The 22,457-nt window shown below is 38.2% G+C and overlaps 1 protein-coding gene across 3 annotated transcripts in view; it reads right to left on the reverse strand.

Moving 5' to 3' along the window:
- The window catches only part of SMAD4 (SMAD family member 4), a 47,175-nt gene extending 25,132 nt beyond the window's left edge, over nucleotides 1-22,043 (reverse strand). For all 3 annotated transcript variants that reach the window (XR_011233577.1, XM_069467989.1, XM_069467988.1), the window contains exons 1-5: nucleotides 21,894-22,043; nucleotides 6,164-6,539; nucleotides 5,225-5,399; nucleotides 4,742-4,771; nucleotides 72-287 (exon numbers count right to left, since the gene is read on the reverse strand). Coding sequence is in view for 2 of the 3 variants with exons in the window: in XM_069467989.1 (XP_069324090.1) it covers nucleotides 72-287; nucleotides 4,742-4,771; nucleotides 5,225-5,399; nucleotides 6,164-6,412 (670 nt within the window). In the remaining variant the exon portion in view is untranslated. The remainder of the gene's footprint in view (nucleotides 1-71; nucleotides 288-4,741; nucleotides 4,772-5,224; nucleotides 5,400-6,163; nucleotides 6,540-21,893) is intronic.
- Nucleotides 22,044-22,457: the final 414 nt, after the last annotated feature.

Below are 22,457 nucleotides of genomic sequence, written 5' to 3' on the forward strand. Positions count from 1 at the left end.
AGTGACTACACATAAATATGCAATGATTGGGAAAATTCAACTTGCTGACTACATCTGATTCTAGAACTCACTTGTGGAAGCCACAGGAATGTTGGGAAAGTTGGCATTGCTGGTAGCATTAGACTCAGATGGGGCTAACAGAGCTGGGGTGCTGTATGTCTCTGTCGACGCACGATTACTTGGTGGATGCTGGATGGTCTGAATTGAATGTCCTTCAGTGGATAACGATGGCTGTCCCTCAAAGTCATGAACATATTCATCCTTTACCAACATACTTGGTGGTGGACCTATGTAGAAAATTAAACATATTTTTAATTTTTATAAGTTTCTATTCCCAGAAAAAAATCTCACAAGGCCTAAAATCAACTATAGTATAAATAACTCCAATTTTTTTTCATATTATTTTAAAAGTTTACTACTTTATCAGCAAAAGCCAATTTCTTAGAGGTAATAGCAACAGGTGTATTTTACCAATCTGACTCAAATTTGAAGCTAGACTATATTCCAACAGCTAATAAACCTAGAATAATAATCACCTAAATATATAACATGAAGAAGGTAAAAACCAAAAGGCTGGAAAAATCTTGACATCTCTAATTAATTCCTGGACATTTTAGGTTTTTTGTTGTTATAGTGACTGGGATCTTTTAACCAATATATTGGCATTGCTAGCTGATTTCAGGATATACTTGGTCAACCTGATACTTATTGCTTCTGCTTTTCAGTTGACTCTTCAGCTTAATGGGCAATCATGACATTTCCAAGTACTAGCTGTACTCTGCTTTTAAATAGTTATGATTCAAATTTTTCTCACCTTAATATATTTGGCCAAACTTCCCAAATACAAGTTTGGGACTTCTACCAGTCTACAGGTCTCTTTAATCAAATAACCTAAAATATATATTTCTTAGGTAAAACTGAAGGTATCTACAAGGATAGAAGTCTGCAATATATTTTTGCCAAGAGAAAAAAAGCAAGTTATGAAACACTACTGTACACTGAGATCATAGACATGTTTAAAAAAAAATCATACTCTAAGCAAAAAAAAAAGGTACAGAACAGTGTGCACAGTATGCTTTTTGTGTAAGAAAGGAGGGAAATAATACATGTATTTTTTGCATAAAGAAACCCTGGAAGGAAACACCAGAAACTAATAAAAGTGATTACCTGAGGTACTGGGGAATGGGGACAGGGGTAGGAGCACTTCTTTTCACTGTATACCTTTTTATAGTATTTTGATTTATGGACCATCTACTGCCTATTCAAAAAGACAAGTCCAGAAAAACAGACACCAAACTGTTAAGTATTTCTCTTCATGGTCTAGCATTCAACAAATTCATTCATTGAAAAAGTATTTCTTAAGCACCTATGTTCTAGGTACTGTTCTAGTACTTGGGATATATCGATAAACAAATATCCCTGCCTTCGTGGAGCTTATAGTCCCGTATTATTTTTCTATTGTTTAAATATCTAATAGCACACAATATTCCAGCTCCTCCTAGCTGTCTAATCTTGGGCAAGTCCCTTGACCTCTCCAGGCACCAGTGTCTCCATCTGGTAAAGTGTGGACAATCCCACCTATCATGCAGAAATAATATGAGAATGATGACACAGTACTCATAAATCATTTAGCTCAGTACCTGACACACAATGAGTGCTCAGTGTTAGCTATTATTACTGAACCATATTTTTAGAGTAGTTATATATAGAGAGAATAATGTATTACTACATATATATATATATATATATAAATGTTCCACAAAGGGGGGGGGGAAGGTACTCTCTATAGGTGACAAAAAAGCTGAAGCCACTGGGCCTACCCTAAGTCTGTGTTCTTTATCAACACCAGCAGGCAGGCCACAGCACTGGTCAAATGGTACTATCACTCTCTTATTTACTTTTTCTCTCCTTCACTAGATCATGAGCTCCCTAGAGTGGAGAAAACATACCTTATTATCTTAGCATCTCTGGAACCTAACACACTATCAGGCAATACATGCTTATTAAATATTTGTTAAAATGAATACATATGTCAATGTGGTCAAGGAAAATTTCATGAAAGAGATGAAACGGGCTGCAAATGATTACCATAAGATCTCAACTCAAAAGTGAAGGAACTTTTCCATTTTCTTAACTTCCAGTGACCTGGTCTTATATTATTTCTTTGTCCAGATCTAGAAGGGGCTATGAGAAACATCTGCTGTTTTCTGAGGAAATAAACCACTGCAAACTGTCTGCATAACCACCACTAGGGGGATACACAAGGCTGAACACAGCCCTAGAGGCACTAAAGGGAGGCTATCAACCCATACAATCCCATCAATAACGAAGTGTTCAGAACAGCAGTAATTTTAGGATAAGGAGGTATGTGATAAGCATTCAGAATTTGGACCCCCTCAGAACCACCCCCATAAGGAGATTCCTTTTCTTTCTTCTTTGAGACAGGGTCTTGCTCTGCTGCCTGGGCTAGATGCGGCAGCGTCATCAAAGCTCACTGCAGCCTCAAACTCCTGGGCTCAAGCAATCTTCCTGCCTCAGCCTTCCGAGTAGCTGGGACTACAGGTGCGTGCCACCATGCTTGGCTAATTTTTCTATTTTTGATAGAGACAGAGTCTCGCTATGTTGCTCAGGCTGGTCTCAAACTCCTGGCCTCAAGCAATCCTCGAACCTCCACCTCCCAAAGTGCTAGGATTACAGGTGTAAGTAAGCCACCACGCCCTAACTCCGTAGAGAGATTCTGATACAATTATCATTACAGTCTCCCAACTCCTAATATCCACTGAGCTAAATGTTTTAATTCTCCAAAAACATGGACTGAGTGAGAATGGAGAAGATCTGAAGGATGTTTACTTTCCAAAAACAGAAGTGACGTGATATCAATGTCCGTGAGGCAAAGAGGCAGAGCTTTACCTGATCTTAAAGCTACCCTGCCCAGACCACAACAGCTCCTATTAACAACTCACACTTATCAGAAACCTACTAATCGGCCGGGCGTGGTGGCTCACGCCTGTAATCCTAGCACTCTGGGAGGCCGAGGCGGGTGGATCGCTCAAGGTCAGGAGTTCGAGACCAGCCTGAGCAAGAGTGAGACCCCGTCTCTACTAAAAAAAAAAATAGAAAGAAATTATATGGACAACTAAAATATATATATACAAAAAAAAATTAGCCGGGCATGGTGGCGCATGCCTGTAGTCCCAGCTACTCGGGAGGCTGAGGCAGTAGGATCGCTTAAGCCCAGGAGTTTGAGGTTGCTGTGAGCTAGACTGACGCCACGGCACTCACTCTAGCCCGGGCAACAGAGTGAGACTCTGTCTCAAAAAAAAAAAAAAAAAAAAGAAACCTACTAATCATTAACAAGTACCACAGGGCACTGGCATCATCTATTATTAGTGACATGAAAGGAAAGTGGAGAATAAAAACAAGTAGACTTGCGTGCTCTTCCTAAATTTTGTTTAGGGTCACATGATATTTTTGACCCACCTCTAAAATTATGCAACTTTAGGTGCCAAGCTAATTCCTCTCCAGAACAATAGCACACCTTTCCAAGATAATAGAGGGTCTTTATCAGAGTTTCTCTGCAAATGAATTAGTTCTTACAGAAATTTTAGTTCATTAACAAGTTCTAAGTAACAGAGCTAAAGATTTAATAAAACTCTGTTCTCAAATATTACACTAAAAAAACAAAAACACCCCCCCACTTGTGTTTCATTTTCTCACCTCAAAACACTTTTTTCTTTTTAAAAATGGGATGAGATTAGCTGTGATGGGTGTATACTTTGAAGTAGCCTTGATTTATTTACTCAAAATGCAACAAGATTGAAAAAAATACTAATAAATGTAATTTTTAATCATTCTCAACAATATTCTTAAAAATAAGCTAGGCTGAAATGAAGAAAAATTACAGTACTAGTATTACTAAAGGACATGTTATACATGATTCCAAATTACCAAACATTATGGGTACTTACTACCGATTTTAAAAATTGGCTCTATGAGATTTTCTTCAAAATAGCCAGTTTTCAGTAATTCAAAAATATTCTACCTTGTATTTATGTTTTTGGTACACTCCTCTATCATATTCCTTAGGGTACTTAAGTTCATAAATTGCAGTTCAAATCCAAAAAGCCAATAGCCTATTTATTTTGTTAGAAACAGGGTCTCACTCTATCATGGAAGCTAGAGTGCAGTGGCATGACCACAGCTCACTATAGCCTTGAACTCCTGGGCTCAGCCTCCTGAGTAGCTGGGACTCCATACATGTGTCACCATGCCCAGCTAATTTTTAAATTTTTTGTAGAGACAGGGTCTTGCTATGTTGCCCAGGCTGGTCTCGAACTCTTGGGCTGAAGTGATACCCCTGTCTCGGCCTCCCAAAGTGGTAGGATTACAGGCGCCTGCCTGGTCCCCAATAGCCTATTTAAATCCAGGGGTTTTTTAGGTTTTTGGTTTTTTTGAGACAGGGTCTTTACTCTGTCACCTAAGGCTAAAGCGTAGTGGCATGATTATAGCTCACTGCAAACTCAAACTCAAAACTCCTGGCCTAAAGCGATCCTCCCAGCCTCGGCCTCCCAAAGTGTAAATCCAGTTTTAAATGATGATGCATGTCCCCTAAAAATCCACATTTCCAAAGCAGTAAGGTTTTTTCTTGTCAATGTTACTGGCACTCACACAAACTAATTCTAGGTCAACAAACAGAGAGGCTAGGATAAAAGAAAATACAGAAAGTTGTAAGATTACCTACCAGTATTCTGCAGTGTTAATCCTGAGAGATCTTAATTTTTTAAAGGGAAAAAAAATGAAACATTAATCACTACCATGACAATATTTATATTATATTTAAAATAAAAAATATTATATTTAAAATTACAGAATGTAAATTTAAGCCAGAAATTACAAAACTTCACGAACCATTTCAATTAAGGAGAAATAGCACAAATATCTACTAATACATAAACTATTCAAATCTATGTTTTCTATCTTGTTTTTCAAAAACAATGTTCTAAATGGTCAAAATATCAACTATATACTCCTCAGGTTTAGCAGTAAAAATACAAGTTTTTTCCCAAGTTTAAATTTAAATACTTATATTAAAAATGTCTGATTCTTTAACCTTATTTGAAGTCCTGGGCTATCTCCAAATTTATAATTTCACTTAGAAAAATTAAAATACTACTGAGATATTTTTTCCTTTTATTATTCTAAGGACCAAGCATAGTCTACTTACCAATTCCAGGTGATACAACTCGTTCATAGTGATATGGATTCACACAGACACTATCACATTTTAAGTCAAAGGCATACTGACAGTATTTAACATGTTTTAGTTCATTTTTATGAAGATCAGGCCACCTCCAGAGACGAGCATAAATCACATGAGGAAATCCTTTCCTACCAGCCACCTAGGAAAAATAAAGGAGCATCAGTTGACATTATGCAAGCCACTTTTATATATGTTCTCATTTAATCTTCACAATCCTACAAAGTCAGTATTGTAATCCCCATTTCATAAATGAGAAAATTAAAGCTTAAAATAACTAACTTGGCCATTGCACACATCAGAGCTAGAAATGAACCTAGGTATAACTTTAAGTCCTGTGCCAGGTTTTAAAAATGCAAAAAGAATTTCTTGTAGAAACTATGCCTAAAATTTTGAAATGAAATTTTAAAATCTAATGACATAAGATTTCTGTAAGTTTCTTTAAGTACAGGAAATGTATTATGTAGTTCTACATGAAAAATGTGACCACTGAAACATTTGATATCAGTGCAAAATGATGTCAGATTTCTAAATTATAAAAGGAATAAGTACAATTCAGATGTTTAAATGTTCATACAATACCAAAAAAGAAAAACAGCTACAAGAATGAATACCAAAGTGCTAAAGGTAGTTCTCTCAGAGTGTGGGTTTTCTTCTGCTTTTTATTTTTATTTTCCAAACTTTCTTCATTGAACTTTTTTTTGAGTCAGAACATTAAAAAACTTTTAAGACATATCTTTTGCATATTCTTCCACATATTCCCATAATGCATATTGGTACAGGATGCACAGTATCTGAAGAGATGGAGCACGCATTAAATTATCCTATAGTAACTTAAAAGGAAACAACAATTTTTTAAAATCTGCCACCACGGAAGACATAGAAAAACTCTAGTATAAGGCTAACCTGAAGCCTTCCATCCAACGTTCTCTGTATGGTAACACATTTACTAGGATGAGCTCCATTTGTAGTTATAGCTGTTATTAAGGAATCCAATTCATCTTTTTTCTCTTTCAGCTTCTTTACCAAACTTTCAATTGCTCTTTTTGCAAATGTTTCACTCTCTCCACCTTGTCTATGGCACATCAAACTATGCACAATGCTCAGACAGGCATCATTACTTGTTGGTGTATTTGTAATAGACATATTGTCCATTTGTTCAAGTTTTTTCTTTTAAATCAAATATGTCTCCAATTTCCGGAGCAACTTTTATCTTTTAGAGGCAGTGAAAAACAATGGCTGACGATGCGAGGAAAATTGTTAGACATGTATTCAGGATAACCTAAAAAAAAAAAGAAACAAAGTATGAGAACACATTTCACAAAGTAGATTCAATTACTTGGGAAAAGACAAAATTGCTCCAGTTAAGTCAAAGACTCAATGTACATAATTAAAATTTGATGCTTAGAGTTTAAAACTACTTAATTAAAATGTTGCTGTTTTTGACATTCCAAAAATATTAAAGTTAGGTCTTCTCATTACTATAGAGGCATGCTCAATCAAGTCTTACTGACTGTACCAGTCACCTTAAAGTAAAATCTTAGCAGGACTTCTTAAAGGATTATTTATAAGGATGCACATTTTATAAAGTATTCTTAACAACTAGTTATACCTAAAAGTCTATCACTAATACATATTACGAAAAATTCACCATCATCTGGTACAAAATGCTACTTGGTAGTTAACAACACCCACCTCTGTTAAAAGACCACTGACAATAACAAAAAGAAAACCCAATTTAGAAATGGACAAAAGAATTCTAACAGACATTTCTCCAAAGACGATGGCCAATGGGCACACAAAGATGCTCAACATTAGTCATTAGGGAAATGCAAATCAAAACCACAATGAGAGGCCGGGCGCGGTGGCTCACGCCTGTAATCCTAGCACTCTGGGAGGCCGAGGCGGGTGGATCGCTCAAGGTCAGGAGTTCGAGACCAGCCTGAGCAAGAGCGAGACCCCGTCTCTACTAAAAATAGAAAAAAATTATATGGACAACTAAAAATATATATATAGAAAAATTAGCCGGGCATGGTGGCACATGTCTGTAGTCCCAGCCACTCGGGAGGCTGAGGCAGGAGGATCGCTTGAGCCCAGGAGTTTGAGGTTGCTGTGAGGTAGGCTGACGCCACGGCACTCACTCTAGCCTGGGCAACAAAGTGAGACTCTGTCTCAAAAAAAAAAAAAAAACCCACAATGAGGCCAGCGTGGTGGCCCATGCCTGTAATCCCAGCACTTTGGGGGGCCAAGGCAGGAGCATCACTTGAGCCCAGGAGTTCGAGACTGGTCTGAGCAACATAGTGAGACCCCCATCTCTACAAAAAAATTTAAAAGTAGCTAGGTCCAGTGGCATACACCTGTAGTCCCAGCTATTTGGGAGGCAGGAAGATCACTGGAGCCCAGGAGTTTGAGGCTTCAGTGAGCTATGATGATGCCACTGCACTCTAGCCCGGAAAACAGAGTAAGACCCTGTCTCATAAAAACAAACAAAAAGCAAAATAAACAAAACCCACAATGACATACCACTTCATACCCACTGGGATGGATTGGTCAAAAAGACAATAAGTATGGGGGAGGAAGGAGAGAAAGTGGAACCCCTACACATTCCTGGTAGGATTACAAAATGGCACAGCCACTTCCAGAAAACAGTCTGACAATTATACAAGATGTTAAACAGTTACCACATGACCCAACAATTCCACTCTTCACAATGCTACCCAAGAAAAATGAAATCCTATGTCCACATAAAAACTCATACGTGAACGTTCATAGTAGCCAAAAAGTAGATACAACCCAATGGCTGTCAATTAATGAATGTATAAACAAAATGAAATTCCAAACAGCAGAACATTATTCAGCCATACAAAACAATTTAGTCCCGATACATGCTACAACAGGGATAGACCTAGAAAACATATGCTAAGTGAAAGAAACCAGTAACAGAAGGTCACATCTTATATTATGATCCCATTTATATAAAAAAATACAGTATAGGCAAATCCATAGAGACAAAAAGTAGATCATGGTTGCCAGAGGCTGAGGGAAAAGGGAATGAGGAATGACTGCTAATGAGTATGGGGTTTCTTTGGGTGCAACGAAAATGTCCCACAATTGATAGTGGTGATGGTTGGACAACTCTGTGACTATACTAAAAACCACTGAATTATGTGTACCTTTTTTTTTTAAGTGAATTTTATGGTATTTGAATTATATTTCAATAAAACTGTTATTTAAAAAGAGACCACTGAATTCCTCGAAAGTTTTTACCTATAAAAGCAACAAGATAAATTATTTTCCAGAAAAATCAAAATACTGAAAATGAATATTAACGAAGAATCCATTCAACATGTTGAAAACTAAAGTAACTTATCTGACCTCAGGATCCCACATGGAATAGGAAAAGGCCATCAGCCCAAGAATAAACATGATAAAACAGGATTGGAGCCTGTACTTTATATGCTGGATTGTATTTTATTTGTTCATTGATGTTGTTGCATTCCAGGCTTATTTTCTTTTGCTATTTATTTGAATCTTTAAACCCTCCCCCCAAATTAATAAAACTAATCATTTTTCTACCAAACCTGTTCCTCTTCTGAAGAACCTTATCTGTTAAAGCATCAATTCAACTCAATTACCTGGCCTTGGAAAGTTTAACAAATCACCTCTGGCCTCCCTTTCTTTCACTACGCCATTCTCTCACAAAGTTACAAGATTCTTTACCTTAGTCATTTGTCTCCTTCTTTTTTTTCTTTTTTTTTTTTTTTTTTTTTTTGAGACAGGGTCTCACTCTGTCATCTCAGCTAGGGTGCAGTGGCATCATCATAGCTGACTGCAACCTCAAACTCCTGGGCTCAAGCAATCCTCCTGCCTCCTGAGTAGCTGGGACTACAGGTGTGTGCCACCATGCTCAGCTAATTTTTCTATTTTTTATAGAGACAGGGTCACACTCTTGCTCAGGCTGGTCTGGAACTCCTGACTTCAAGTGATCCTCACGTGTCAGCTTTCCAAAAGGCTAGGATTACAGGTGTGAGCCACCACACCCGGCACTGTCTCCTCCTTTCTATTCTCCCCGCCACTGGTACAGCTTTGAGCCTCCTTAGAATTTATAGCAATCACTCAGTATTTAATACTTCTTTCTATTGTTATCCTTTTTACATAAATTCCTGTCTCTTCAACTTATTATAAGCCCCATGCAAAGCAGCAGGTTTTCATGTCTTATAGCACTTGCTCACATTCAATAAATACATGTTGAAGACACACCTTCCAGATAAACAAAGATTATCATGGGGGGTTTTGGAGTCAGAGGTCTGGATTAGAAAGCCAGCTTTCACATCAAGTAGTCAGACAAATGAAGTTACTTAAATTCCCTGAACTCTGATTAAAAAGGCTTATAGAGCTCAAAGGAAGAAATCTATATTAAAGTGCTGGGCACATAGTGTTAAGCAAAAAGTAGCTGTTGTCTGAATATTAAAATGTTTATTTTAATTGTTTTAAAAGAAGATTTTCCTAAAACACATTATGCATTTTTCTGCATTTTCTCCGATTAAAAATTGTCAAAGAAAATATAGGAGGGCAGAGACAGAGGTAAACCACTGACCCAGGACTCACAACTCAAAGGCACAGAGGAGGCAGGCAAGTTATATAAATGAACAAAATGTGCCCAGTGTAAAGAAAGTACTGAGGAACAAATGCATACCCATCTAAAGTGGGTAGCCACTACTTACTTCCAGAAGTGGCATTTGAGAATGCTGGCCCACTGCTGCCAGGTCTTCAATTTAAAGAGAAACTAAAAAACTGGAATGGGAAATCTCATTTTTGAGTGTTGGTGGAAAGTTACGAGGAAAGGAAGGAAAGGAGAGGGACTGAGAGAAACCAATGTGCATGCCAAACAAAACACAACTTCAATTCAAAACTGACCCAAGAGAACCACCAGTTTGAAATCTCTGAATGCCACCTTCACAACAATTTTAATTTCTAGACTGAAAGCTCTAGAGGGACAGAGACTGTACTTGTCTTATTTACCATTATATGCCCCATTCTTAGGACAGGTAAGTGCTCCATGTTGTCCAATGAATGCATCTCTGTATGTGCTTTCAGATGCCTGCTCATGCAATTTCTTTTGCCTAAAACATCCAGACCCATTTTATCCACTCAGTAAAGTCCTGGCCATCTTTCAAAGTGCAACTTAAATATCTCCATTTCTCCAAGAGTTTTCCCTAACATACTAGCTCATCTTCTCTCAATACCAAAGAGCTGCCTGTGTTTACTGTACATTTCCTGGTATGTTATTTGGAACCCTCCCTCAAATTTAAAACACACCTCTACTACAATTTAACATATTACATTATAGTTATTTGATTATGTATTTGTCACACACTGCCAAAAATCTAGAAGTTCAAGAAAACAGCAATACCCTTTCATCTTAGAAATTCCCAGCACTTGCACAATTCCTGAGAAACACCATGAAAGTGTGTGTGGATTGACTACAGCTATTTATTCTGTACAATTTTCTTTTCTTTCTTTTTTTTTTTTTTTTTTTTTTTGAGACAGTTTCACTCTCTTGCCTGGGCTAGAGTGCCGTGGAGTCAGCCTAGCTCACAGCAACCTCAAACTCCTGGGCTCAAGTAATCCTCCTGCCTCAGCCTCCCTGGTAGCTGGGACTACAGGCACATGCCACCATGCCTGGCTAATTTTTTTTATTTTTAGTTGTTTGGCTAATTTCTTTCTATTTTTAGTAGAGACGGGGTATCGCTCTTGCTCAGGCTGGTCTCGAACTCCTGAGCTCCAGTCATCCTCCCGCCTCATCCTCCCAGAGTGCTAGGATTACAGGCGTGAGCCACCGTGCCCGGCCTATTCTGTGGAATTTTCTTACAATAAATTTTGAAGAGTGCAAACACTTTTATTGGACTCGTTTTCTGGTATTATATTCCAAAAGATATGTACCAATTTATAATGTAATTGAAGTGTCTCTGACTATTTCACCACAATCTCACCACAATCTCAGATGTCATCATTTCTAAAATTCATGCTATTTTGGGGCCTAATGGTATCTCAAAGGTTGTTTTAATGACAAGTTTCTTTGAACATGAATGAAAATGACCTTGCTTTCTTAAACAGCTTTCTCATTTTTCTCTTTGTTGTATTCTTATGACCACAAGTTCCTGAAACATAATTAAAAGTTCCATGTATAAAAAATTATACCAGCAGGGATGTATAGATATATTTTCTACATTAAAAATGACTGGAAATTATGGAAGTATGATAGACAATGGCATAATACAGGTATAAATAAAATTATATATTCTAATTGAAGTTCTACCGGCATGAATAGACATGTTAACTAACATCTCTTGTAATTCTCTCTTCCATAAAACGGGAACATTTTCTGCCCTGACAACTTTACAGACTTACTGTGGTAATTAAATGCAACTCAGCAAACACTGTATGTATGTATCACATACAAAGCACTACAGATATAAAGACAAGTAGCACATACTCAGAAAGTGGATCTCAACTCTCTCAGACCATCATCTCATTTTTTTCTAGCAATTTATAATCACCTCCTTAGCTACATCAAAATTCTAAACTACTAACTCGTATTTTTAAAAACGTAACAATGCCCTAACTATAATAAAAAGGAGGAAAAGATTAATATACGATAAAATGTGTATTCCCATATATAAATGCTCGTGCATACCAACTAGCTTAGAATGTATAAGAGGTTAGATGGTTGCACTTTTAGGTAGAATCATCCTAACTATGGCAGCTATCAATGCAGACCTTCCAAGACAGGTGTATTGCATTGGCAACTCAAATAGCACAATGGCATTGCAGTTGGTAACATGAATTTTCTCAAATGGTGAACTCCTGAAAAAATTCCAAACAAAATAACTTCAATTAAGAAAATAAATTAAGAGAAATTTAATTCCTGGAAAAGTGAATATATATTAAGCTAATTATGTTTTCCTCCTTCAGGAATTTCCGGAGATTTAAAAGTCTTGAGGGATGCAAAATAATTCTTCACTGTCTCTCACACTGCAGGATGGCATCCCTGGCCCCCATCCACCAAAGTTCCTCCCACAAATTTCCACAATACTCCTTAAAGAGCAGTATTTGCTCCATTAAGAACTACTGATCTAGAAGACCCAAACATATTATTATAGTAAGCAATAAATGCTATTAATAAAAGAGATAGGTATAAAATAATTTGGGACTATAAATGAGGGAGCATGGAAAGTTCATAGGTAAGCTAAGTCTTACCATGATATGTCAGGATCAGCTAGGCTATGCTGTATTGACAACCAACCCCCAAAATATCAATAGCTTAAAATAAGTTTATTTTCTGCTTATGCTACATGTTCATCATAGATCAACTGGAGACACTATTCATGGTCATCTCTCAGGGATTAGAGTGACAAAGGCTTCATCTCTACAAATGTGCTTAAGTGGCAGGGGAAGGGACAGGACAGTTCATGCACCATCTTTTAAAGGCTATCATTTATGCTCACATTTGACTGGCCAAAGTCATATAGCCATGCCAGTGAGTTCTCAACCAGGAGCAACTCTGTCCCTCAAGGGACATCTGCAATGTCTGCAGACATTTTTGATGGTCACAACTAGAAAGGGGGGGTGGGGGAGGCAGAGTACTACTAGGCATCGAGTGGGTAACAGCCAGGGCCACTACTAAATGTCTTGCAACGTGCAGGACCGCCCCCACCCCACAAACAAAAAATTACCCAGCCCAAAATGTCAACAGTGCCAAGGCTGAGAAACCTTGGCCCATGCCTAATTTCAAAGGAGGGATAAGGGAGACAAAGAAATGCAATACTACCATGTGCCAGAGGAGGGCCATTACAATATTGGTAGAATAGTACTAATGACTACCATATGTGAACAAGAATTTGCCAGGCTGAAGGAAAATGACAAAGCAGAGAGGTATAAGAGAACACATGTTTTATCTAGGGTAGGTTCACGGTAGGAAAGAGAGGAGAAATAACAGCATTAGATTTGTATTAGAAAGAAAACTTTAGTGAGAACATGAAGAACAATTTTGGAAAAGGAAACAGAAAACCAGTTGAGAGACAATGATCAGAAAAGTGATAAGATCCTAGACTGGGGTATGAGCAGTGGAAACCAAGGGGGTTTCTCTAGGTGGAACCAACTGTACTCTTTAACCAACTGAATATGAAGGGTGAAAAAAAAAGGGGGACAGACAAAAGATGACCCATTTCCTTGACAGGTTAACTAAGAAAGAAAGAATAAGATTTAAAAGGGGATATGTAACAAATTCAGTTTTAGATATACTGAGTTTGAAGAGCTTAGTAGACAAGTTAAGCCTATTTGAAAGTCACCTTGATCCAGAGGACAGAATGATTAAAAAAAAAAAAAGAAAAGAAAAGAAAGTCACTAACATGTACAGGTATTAGATAAAGTAAAAGGTAATGGGAGGTAAAGAGTCAGCAAAAGGGATGAGGTTTGTTCTCCTATCTACCTATTGTGTGTTTTTTCCTCCAGCCTTGCTATTAATCATAAGCTGTCACCTGATGTTGACCATTGATAAAATAGCCAATGGACTCCAAAGTCAGATAACCAAACTAATTAAGACACTCTCTAAAATTAAATGGGCTGAATACTGGCTTGAGGCTCTCGTGTAAATTCATAAATTTTAGTTAATGAGTGTTGACATTTTTTAGTCCTCTGATGTTAGTTTACTTTTGCATTGACTGTATCGTTAAGTGTCAAACATATAGGTATATTTTCTAGCAGTTATAAGTGTTTTTGATCATTAATCAATAAACTACTTAGTATGGAAATATTTGAGAAAAATGCTTAAGTTTAACCAGGTGGGGGGGGGGGGGAAAGCCTGGCCTGGTAAATAAAATATCACTAGGAAGAAATTCTAAGCATAAGCTTACCAGGTGTTCAGGCTTAGTACAGGCCTGTAGCACAAGTTACAGACAAGATTTCAGACATCAAGTTGAGGTTCTTCAAACTGAGGGCAGTTGGAACAAAACTTCCAAGAGTGCAAAAGTTTAACAATGCAATCAAAGCAACAAAAAGAATGTTTCTGTGGTAAGTTTTAAGATGACCTATAAGCAACAAATTGAGAGGCACACTTCTTGCTTACCCATGAGTCTTAAATTTAAAGTCATTTTGGAAGACCAGCTTTAAATAATCTTATTTCCAAATTAACATTTTCTAGATTAACAGAGGTTGTTAAAAGAAGGAACCACAGTACTATAGGTGGCATCTGTTTTTGTCTACCGGTACATATTCCCACTTCTGTAACAGAAGTTTGATTTTCCAAGAAGAATCTCCCAATCTGGGCAGACAGAACAGTTCCGAGCCTAATCAGAGCCACCCCCCAGCCACGCTGTTGTTTCAGAGATGGAAAAGAACCCCAGGCAGGCCAATGACACAGCTCCAGCACTTCTGATGGAAACTACACAGAGGGGGAAAAAAAAAAAAAAAAGCCCTCTTTATGCTGACTTGAAGTTTGGAGTAGTTAGCCTGGAAACTACCTGAGAATTAAACAGAAAGGAAAGCCAAGTTCTGATGATACTGGTTGAGACCCTGGATCCAGCAGTCTGAGTCCAGCTCTATCTCCATACCAAGCCAATGAATCTCCCCCTTTTACTTAAGCTTGACTGCTACATGTTCCCTGACATAATAACTGAACAAAAATTGAATTACTAACATCTTCAGAAATAGCAGCAATATAGTATTAACCACATAAACAGTGGAACCAATGAGTAATCAATAATACAGATAATTAGTTACTTTTTAAAACAATACAGAGGAGGGTCTCACTATGTTGCGCAGGCTGGTGGAAATCCTAGGCTCAAGGTATCCACCCACCTCAGCCTCCGGAATTACAGGCATGAGCCAGCATGCCCCAGCGAACTAGTTACTTTAAAATAGCAGCTGTTAAAGTCTCTGATCTCTGGATACCTTTATTTACATTCTTAATTACTGAGGCTGCCAAATAGCTTTTGTTTATGTGGGCTATATCAATTGATATTTATGTTACAAATTAAAACTATTAAAATTTAGACATTTATTTTATTAAATCATTTAAAATAATAAAGCCATTATGTGTTAATATAAATAATATATTTTATGAAAAAATGGTACTTTCCAAAACAAAAAAGTTAGGAATCAGAGCGAAACTGTTTTATATCTTTGCAAATTTTTTTTAATGTCTAGCTTAAAGGAGACAGCTGGATATCTGCTTCTGCATTCAATCTGTTGTGATATGTTGTTCTGGTTAAAGTATATGAAGAAAATGTGCCTCACACAGAGATGTAATTGGAAGAGAGAAGTATTTTAATAGCCTTTTCAGATAATAAAGGATATTCACCTTTTACTCAACACCAAAACTCCACAAGTGGCAATTCTTCAAAAGTTAGTTGCAATGTGGAATCTGAATCCTTATCAATGAATTTTTTGGCTCTGTTATATAAAAATGCGTTGATTTCTCTTATACTTTGAATGGATCTCCTACCCATGCATGACTTTGTAATATCATGAATTGGTCATTGGGGAAAATATTGGTTCAGTAAGTTATACAGATCTACCAAATGTTGACATATTTCCTTATATATTTTTTAAAATTATATCCCTTATTACCAGGCATGGTGGCTTAAGCCTGTAATCCTAGCACTCTGGGAGGCCAAGATGGGAGGACTGCTTGAGGCCAGAAGTTCAAGACCAGCCGAGCAAGAGCGAGACCCTGTCTCTACAAAAACTATTAAAAATTAGCCTAAAGTAATGGCATATGCCTGTAGTCCAAGCTACTAGGGAGGCTGAAGCAGAAGAATCACTTGAGCCTAGGAGTTTGAGGTTGCAGTGAGCTGTGATGACACCACTGCACTCTAGCCAGGAAAACAGAGCAAGACTCTGTCTCAAAAAAAAAAAAAAAATTACATCCCTCAATGTCACCACTAATCTCATCAGAAAAGTCGTTAACCATTAGGAAACTGGCAAATTCATAGGGACACATACAAGTTTTCCAAAAATCTAATTTACACTAAAAAGATTTTTATCATTGGCAACTAATGTTTTCCTTGAAGTGGCCAGCTCACTTCATTCATTTTCAAGAAAATACCTGCCAAACACTCAAGCCTAAATAACCATGGTTTATCTATCAGTCATTCTGTTAAGTAAAAATAAAAATGATGCTCCATTTAAAAAGCAGCCAGGTTCAGCTTGTAAGTCAATCACACAAGTGCTTCTCCTAGAAAAGAACATTGCACTGTGATGTGCAGAAATGCTTTATACATTCTTCCCATTTAATCACACTGAATATTGAAAAGACATGCATGCCAGAGTAGAAATTTTAAAAATTAAAACTTTTTACTGCTTCACCAAGGGCATTCTTAAGTGAAACTGGCATTTTTTTCAAACACTTAACATGTGTTTGGATGTAAAGAATACAATAAGGACTCATATGATTTGGTACAACTGCCTTGATTCACGCTAAGGTGCCAGCAATTTACCCACCACTGCTCCTTAACCATCAGCACAAATGTCAACACAGTGAAAGGACAAATAACATCTTAGTTTCATTACAAAAATAATTTTGACTTCATGACACTTAAATAAAAGGGTCCTGGGGATCTCCAGGAGTCTGTGGACCATACTTTGAGAACCACTGTTTTAAAAGACTGGAAACAAAGTTGAATTTCAATAACAGATAACTGAAAAATACATTTCATAAAACTTTTAAATGAAGAAGAATATCATCTAGCTTATTCTTTCAAAAGGGGCTGTATCAGAATCTGCTGCAGGTTAGCCCAGCTCTACTAAATAGATATCAAGGGGAGGAGCCTACCTTTAAAGAGCATTCTTGGAGTCTGAAGTACTGACAGTTTTACAAAGCACTGATCTAGTCTACAAGCTTTACCTTTCAAATTACCAAAAAGATTGTGAAACAAATATCATGAATACGTGCAACTGATTAAAATGACTAATTATACAGAAGTTGTGTCATTTTTCTTTACAATTAGCTAGCTGCTTCACTTCAACATCTATATACATGCAATTCTTTCTTCACCTAGTTTTCAATAGGGGATATCTATGACATAGATGCACCTAGTGGGTTTATGTACAATAATTCCTGGCTAAGCTTGCCCCATTAAATACTATTTCCAGTCATTCTTTCAGCAGATGATTCAATTATTACAATGAATGGCCATCTATTGATATCATATGTTTTAGAATTCACCAGTGACCATCACTGAAAAATATCCATAATTCAGTTTTACATTTAGAAATACACTGACTTGAAAAAGACCTGAATTGCATACATTCATCCACATTAAAATACAGAAATCATACCTTACTACAAAAGCAAATATTCAGTAGCAGTCTTTTTTAAATCATAAATAAGATTTGCATTCAAAACATGGTCAATTGGGATTTGACAGATTTTAAGTAAATTACTCCAATGTACTGATGATCAAAAAGTAAAGCCTGTACTATATTAAAACAAATGAAACGGTAAGTATAAGCATGCTAAAATAACCAAAGCCTTTAAAATCAGGAGGTACTTTTTAAGTAAAACAGATGCCCATGCCTACTTCACTCCATTCCCATTCTAAATCAGTGTGTGTGTGTGTGTGTGTGTGTGTGTGTGTTGGAACTGGGTGGCAAAGAATATTTTACTTTTCTAAACAGCTCTTCTAGAGACACAGATACAACTACTCTATAGATCAGCACTTGGGAAATACTTCAGGTGATACAAATAAATGGAGAACTGAATATGTCCCTAGATGATCTCTAAAGAAGTGCTAACTAGCTGGGCTAGTTGAGCAACTGTCTTATAGTGTATAAGTAACAGCAAAAGCTAAACAATGCAACTTGCCTCTCAAAAACCAGTGAACAAACCAGTTAATTAGTGGCTAAAAAATTTTTATGATTTCCAAGCAGATTAACACCCTAAGAAGACCAAATTCTGTTGAGAGTTTGTGCTAATTTAGGTACTTAAGGTTGTTAGTCTCTAAAAGGAGCACAAGCAAGCATTTGAGAGTATACTTTAAAAGAAGACCAACTTCCTATTTAAAATAGTGATAATATACAATTTCTCATCATGGAAAATACAGCTTCCTAAAACTTGCTACCAGACAGTTCAAATGAATTGAAAATGAAGAAAGAAAAGGGGGTGGGGAGGAAGAAAGGGAGAGAGAAGACAGATAGACAGACAGGCTTGGAAGTAAAACAAATGTGGCAATACCCTCAAAAGACCCAGTGAGTTAGACAAGTGAGATGACTACATTGTGCATGTGTAAATCACTATATTAAAGAATGTGACATTGACAGGAGTGAAATAGTTCAAAAGAAGTCAGAAGACCCCAACAGCTCAACCAATGTGGAGCTCTGACCTAGGTGCACCCCAGACCAACTGAATAATTTCTAGGGGTGGGATTCAGGCATCAGTATTTTGTAAAGATCCCCAAGAGATCTCAAAGTGCAGCCAAGACTGAAAACCACTGCACTAAACCTTGGGAGTAAAAAGGCAATAAAAAGATGAACCCAACACATTTGTAAGTTTTCCAAACTGCAAAAAACTCTCATCCCAAGTGTAAATAATGAAATATAGTCCCTGAGCTGAAAAGTATTTACAAACAGACCCTCTTTACAATCAGTCTCTGGTAGTTGTCTATTTAACTTATCATGTAATCTGAAGTAGCAAGTTATCCAGACAAATCAGAAATTATAAGAAACTTATAAATTATTACTATAAGAATATGAACACCTACCATCTTAGTTCTACATAGGTAAGCACTACCCTAGTTTTCATTCATTCTTGTGGTTAAAACAAATTTTCCTGGATGCCAATTACAGCATGTAACAGTGGCAAGGTGACACAACCTAAAATACCTTGTTCCTGAGAAACTGGAATTCAGCCAAATTTCCCATCACCAAAATTACATATTTTAGAATGAGAAAAAAATTCAAAAATTCTAAATCTGACTCATTATCAAATGTTTGGTACATTATGATGCAAACATATCATACTGAAAGTAACGCAAATGAATATCTAGACATATTTGTCAACTGTTTGAATTTCTCATTTTAAAACAATTCAGTCTTAATCAACTACTGAGCAAAAAGTCCAAAATTTGATAATTTAACAAAATTGTATTAGATGCTGTATTATGCTGGTCTAACTCCTTTAACTTTCATTTAATGTGGATAGAAAACAATGAAATCAATAAAACTGCCAGTTTTATACAAGATTAAGGGTCACCTAAGTCATCATTCACCATTCCTTTAAGCAAAACAAAAAAAATTCTGCCTAACTACACAATCATCTAGGGAAAGAAAGGAAATCCAAACATGTACAATGAGCACTGAAATGGCCAATATATTATAAGATGCTTAAAGAACCAATCACTGTAAAAATCATTGAATAAAAAAAAGTTAGGCACGAGCTAGAGGGGGACAGAATAGAATTAAGTTTAAAAATCAGAAAAATAACACATGCTGTCACCAAAATATGGAAAAAATTTAGACAAGATTAAATATTCATTTTAAATGTAATGAATCCAGCAGATTCTGTAGCTGTAAACTCCCGTAGTAGAGGCCTCAGCAATTCACAGCTCAATTAGAATAGTGTCTCAAGATGTTACTATAACACTGGCTCAATAAAAAAAAAATTAGCTTCCAAGTGGGAGAGCGGGAGTGTAACTGGGTGGTATAAGCATAATTGCTTCTAGCAGCAAAGCCATAAGAAAAAGCCAATGATCTACCTAAAACTTATTTCGAAATATTTCAAAGAGACTTCACACAAATTTTCATTAAGTCTGAAACAGACTGGCAGTTTGTTTTTGTTTTTCCTAAGCCCAAGATTTACACTGAAGGCACTTAGCTAAACAAAGTAGGCACTCTCACCTTAAAAAATTTTTAAATCAAGATGCAATACCTCTTTAAAGCAAACTCACCCAAAAACCTGGAAAGCAAAGAAAAAGCCACTTATATTAATAGATTCACAAAATGTTGTATCAATTCTCTCTACACAGGCTTTTAGTTTTAATTCTAATAACTTAAACCTATATAATTCATCACCATCTTTAGACCTAAAACTACTCCAAATCATAAATGCTTGGTCTACCTCTATTACATTTGTTCTGTAACAAACCCATTTAAGAAAATAAAATCATGACAGCTTTATGAAAGAAACATTAATAAGAAGTCTTATTTTTAAACGTTAATCATTTACAATTTGGAATATCATGTACTAATCATACCAGAACTCTCCAATAGAGAGTAAGTCCATAGTAGAAAAAAAAAAAGTTACACTTTAGAACTTCCTTATATTTCAGCTGAAATATATAGTCTCTCTGTAGGGTACAGCAAAGGTAATTTATGAAATCTACAATAAAAATTATTCAAATGCAATAGTCTAAATCTAATAACTTCATGAAATTATGCATTTCCGTATTTTCTACTAAGACGCTAAATGGTTTCTGCCAGCAAAAAGTACTGAACCTGCTTCTTAAACACCTGAATAATCACGCTGCTACCGAGACTAAAAGGATGTTAATTCCGGCAAAACGCAAAGGAGGTTCACAAGTTAGCCAGGACTCTATGCCTACAGAAAGTCAATTCAGGGTGCTTAAAACGATTCCCCTATTACGTTGTTATATTTATTATTCCTACATAACTGGTAATTCCACCTTAAACTATGGTGCAAAAACTAAAGACGTTAAGAAGTTAATGTCAAAATAAATTAAAAATAATTTGTTTAAAAACAACAAGTTTACCACGGTTTTCAGGGGAAAAGAGCTATCAATCTTCAATAAGGCTTTTTAAAGCCCCTCTATACCAGCAAAGAAATCTTTCATGTTAACTAAACACAACCATGTCTTTGAAAATCTACCTTGAGAAATCGTTAACAGCAGTTTGGGGCATGTGATGGAGCCACCGCCCTCCACCCTACACCAATTTTATGCTCTATACATTTAGTCCTAACAATAAGACACATCAAACCTTCTATTAGGAGACACGATTTATTAAGGGTGGGGGGAGGTTCAGTTAGGTGTTAAGAATGTTTTCTGCATACTGCCATCACCCACAATATTCAAAAAGTAAACAAATCAAAGGTAGAAACGTAAACTGGAATGACACAACCAAGAGAAAGTAAGGGACAAAGAGAAAAAAATTTGCTTGAGTAAAGAAATTAAGACAAACCATTTGCAACTTTCATTTAGACCCAAAGGCAACATACTCCAGCCGACCCAACGCGCTCTGCCGGGGCGACAGAGAAACTACTCAAGAACAACAAAGAGGAGCGGCGGCCGCGGCAGGAGTCGCTAGCCGAGTTTAACTTGGTTCTCCGACAAACTGCGAGCGGAGTTCGAGGCCGGAGGATCGACCCCACAGCCCGAGGGATGCGAGGCACTGCCGCCTGGCACTCGCCCGCCCCGGCCAGCCCAACGCAGGGGCCGTCGGTCGGCCCCGGCCAGGGTCGTCAGGCAGCCGCGCTCGCCCTCCAAGCGGACCCGCCGGCCTCCCGCGCGCTCGCCGCCGCCGCCGCCGCCGCCGCCGCCGGGAGCCCGCCCCGGGGCGGGGAAGCCACGGGCGGGGCGCGCGGGCCCGGTCGGGGGAAGTGGAGGGGACATGGCGCGGTTACCTGGGCTCGGGCGGTGGCGAGGAGAGTCCGCTCTCCCGCCGCTGCTTGTCCGCGGACGCGCAGGGCCAGTTGCTTCCCCCGGCGGCCCGGAGCGCTCCTGGGCCCCCGCCCTGAGGCGTCCGGGCCAGGCCGCCCCTCCTCGGCGCCGCGCCGCTGCCCGCGCGGGCCGGACCGCCTCGAGCTCCCGGGCCGCCCCGCGGCGGGGGAGGTCTCTCTCGCGGGGCGCCCAGCTCCCCTCACCAGCTCCTACCCCCCTGGGAGGCCGCAGAGCCGGGGGAAGGACGGCAAGAGCCTCCGGAGGAGAGCGGGCGGGCGCGAACGCGGGCTCCGCCACCCGAGCCGCTCCGTTACCGCAGCGGCGACGACGACCAGGGCCGTGTTGTTGCTGCCAACTTGTCGAGAGGGCACTGAGCATGCGCGCGCGCAGACCACATCCGGGTAATTTCAGGGTTTGGCCCTATTCCCCCCGCAGCTTTCCTTTCTCCCGGCTGCCCCCGCCTCCAGCCCCGAGTGACGGGGGTGGCGCTCTGCGCAGGCGCCCGCAGGGCAGCACCGTCGGCGGGC

The sequence above is a fragment of the Eulemur rufifrons genome, chromosome 5 (assembly GCF_041146395.1).
Source record: "Eulemur rufifrons isolate Redbay chromosome 5, OSU_ERuf_1, whole genome shotgun sequence".
Classification (NCBI taxonomy): Eukaryota; Metazoa; Chordata; class Mammalia; order Primates; family Lemuridae; genus Eulemur; species Eulemur rufifrons.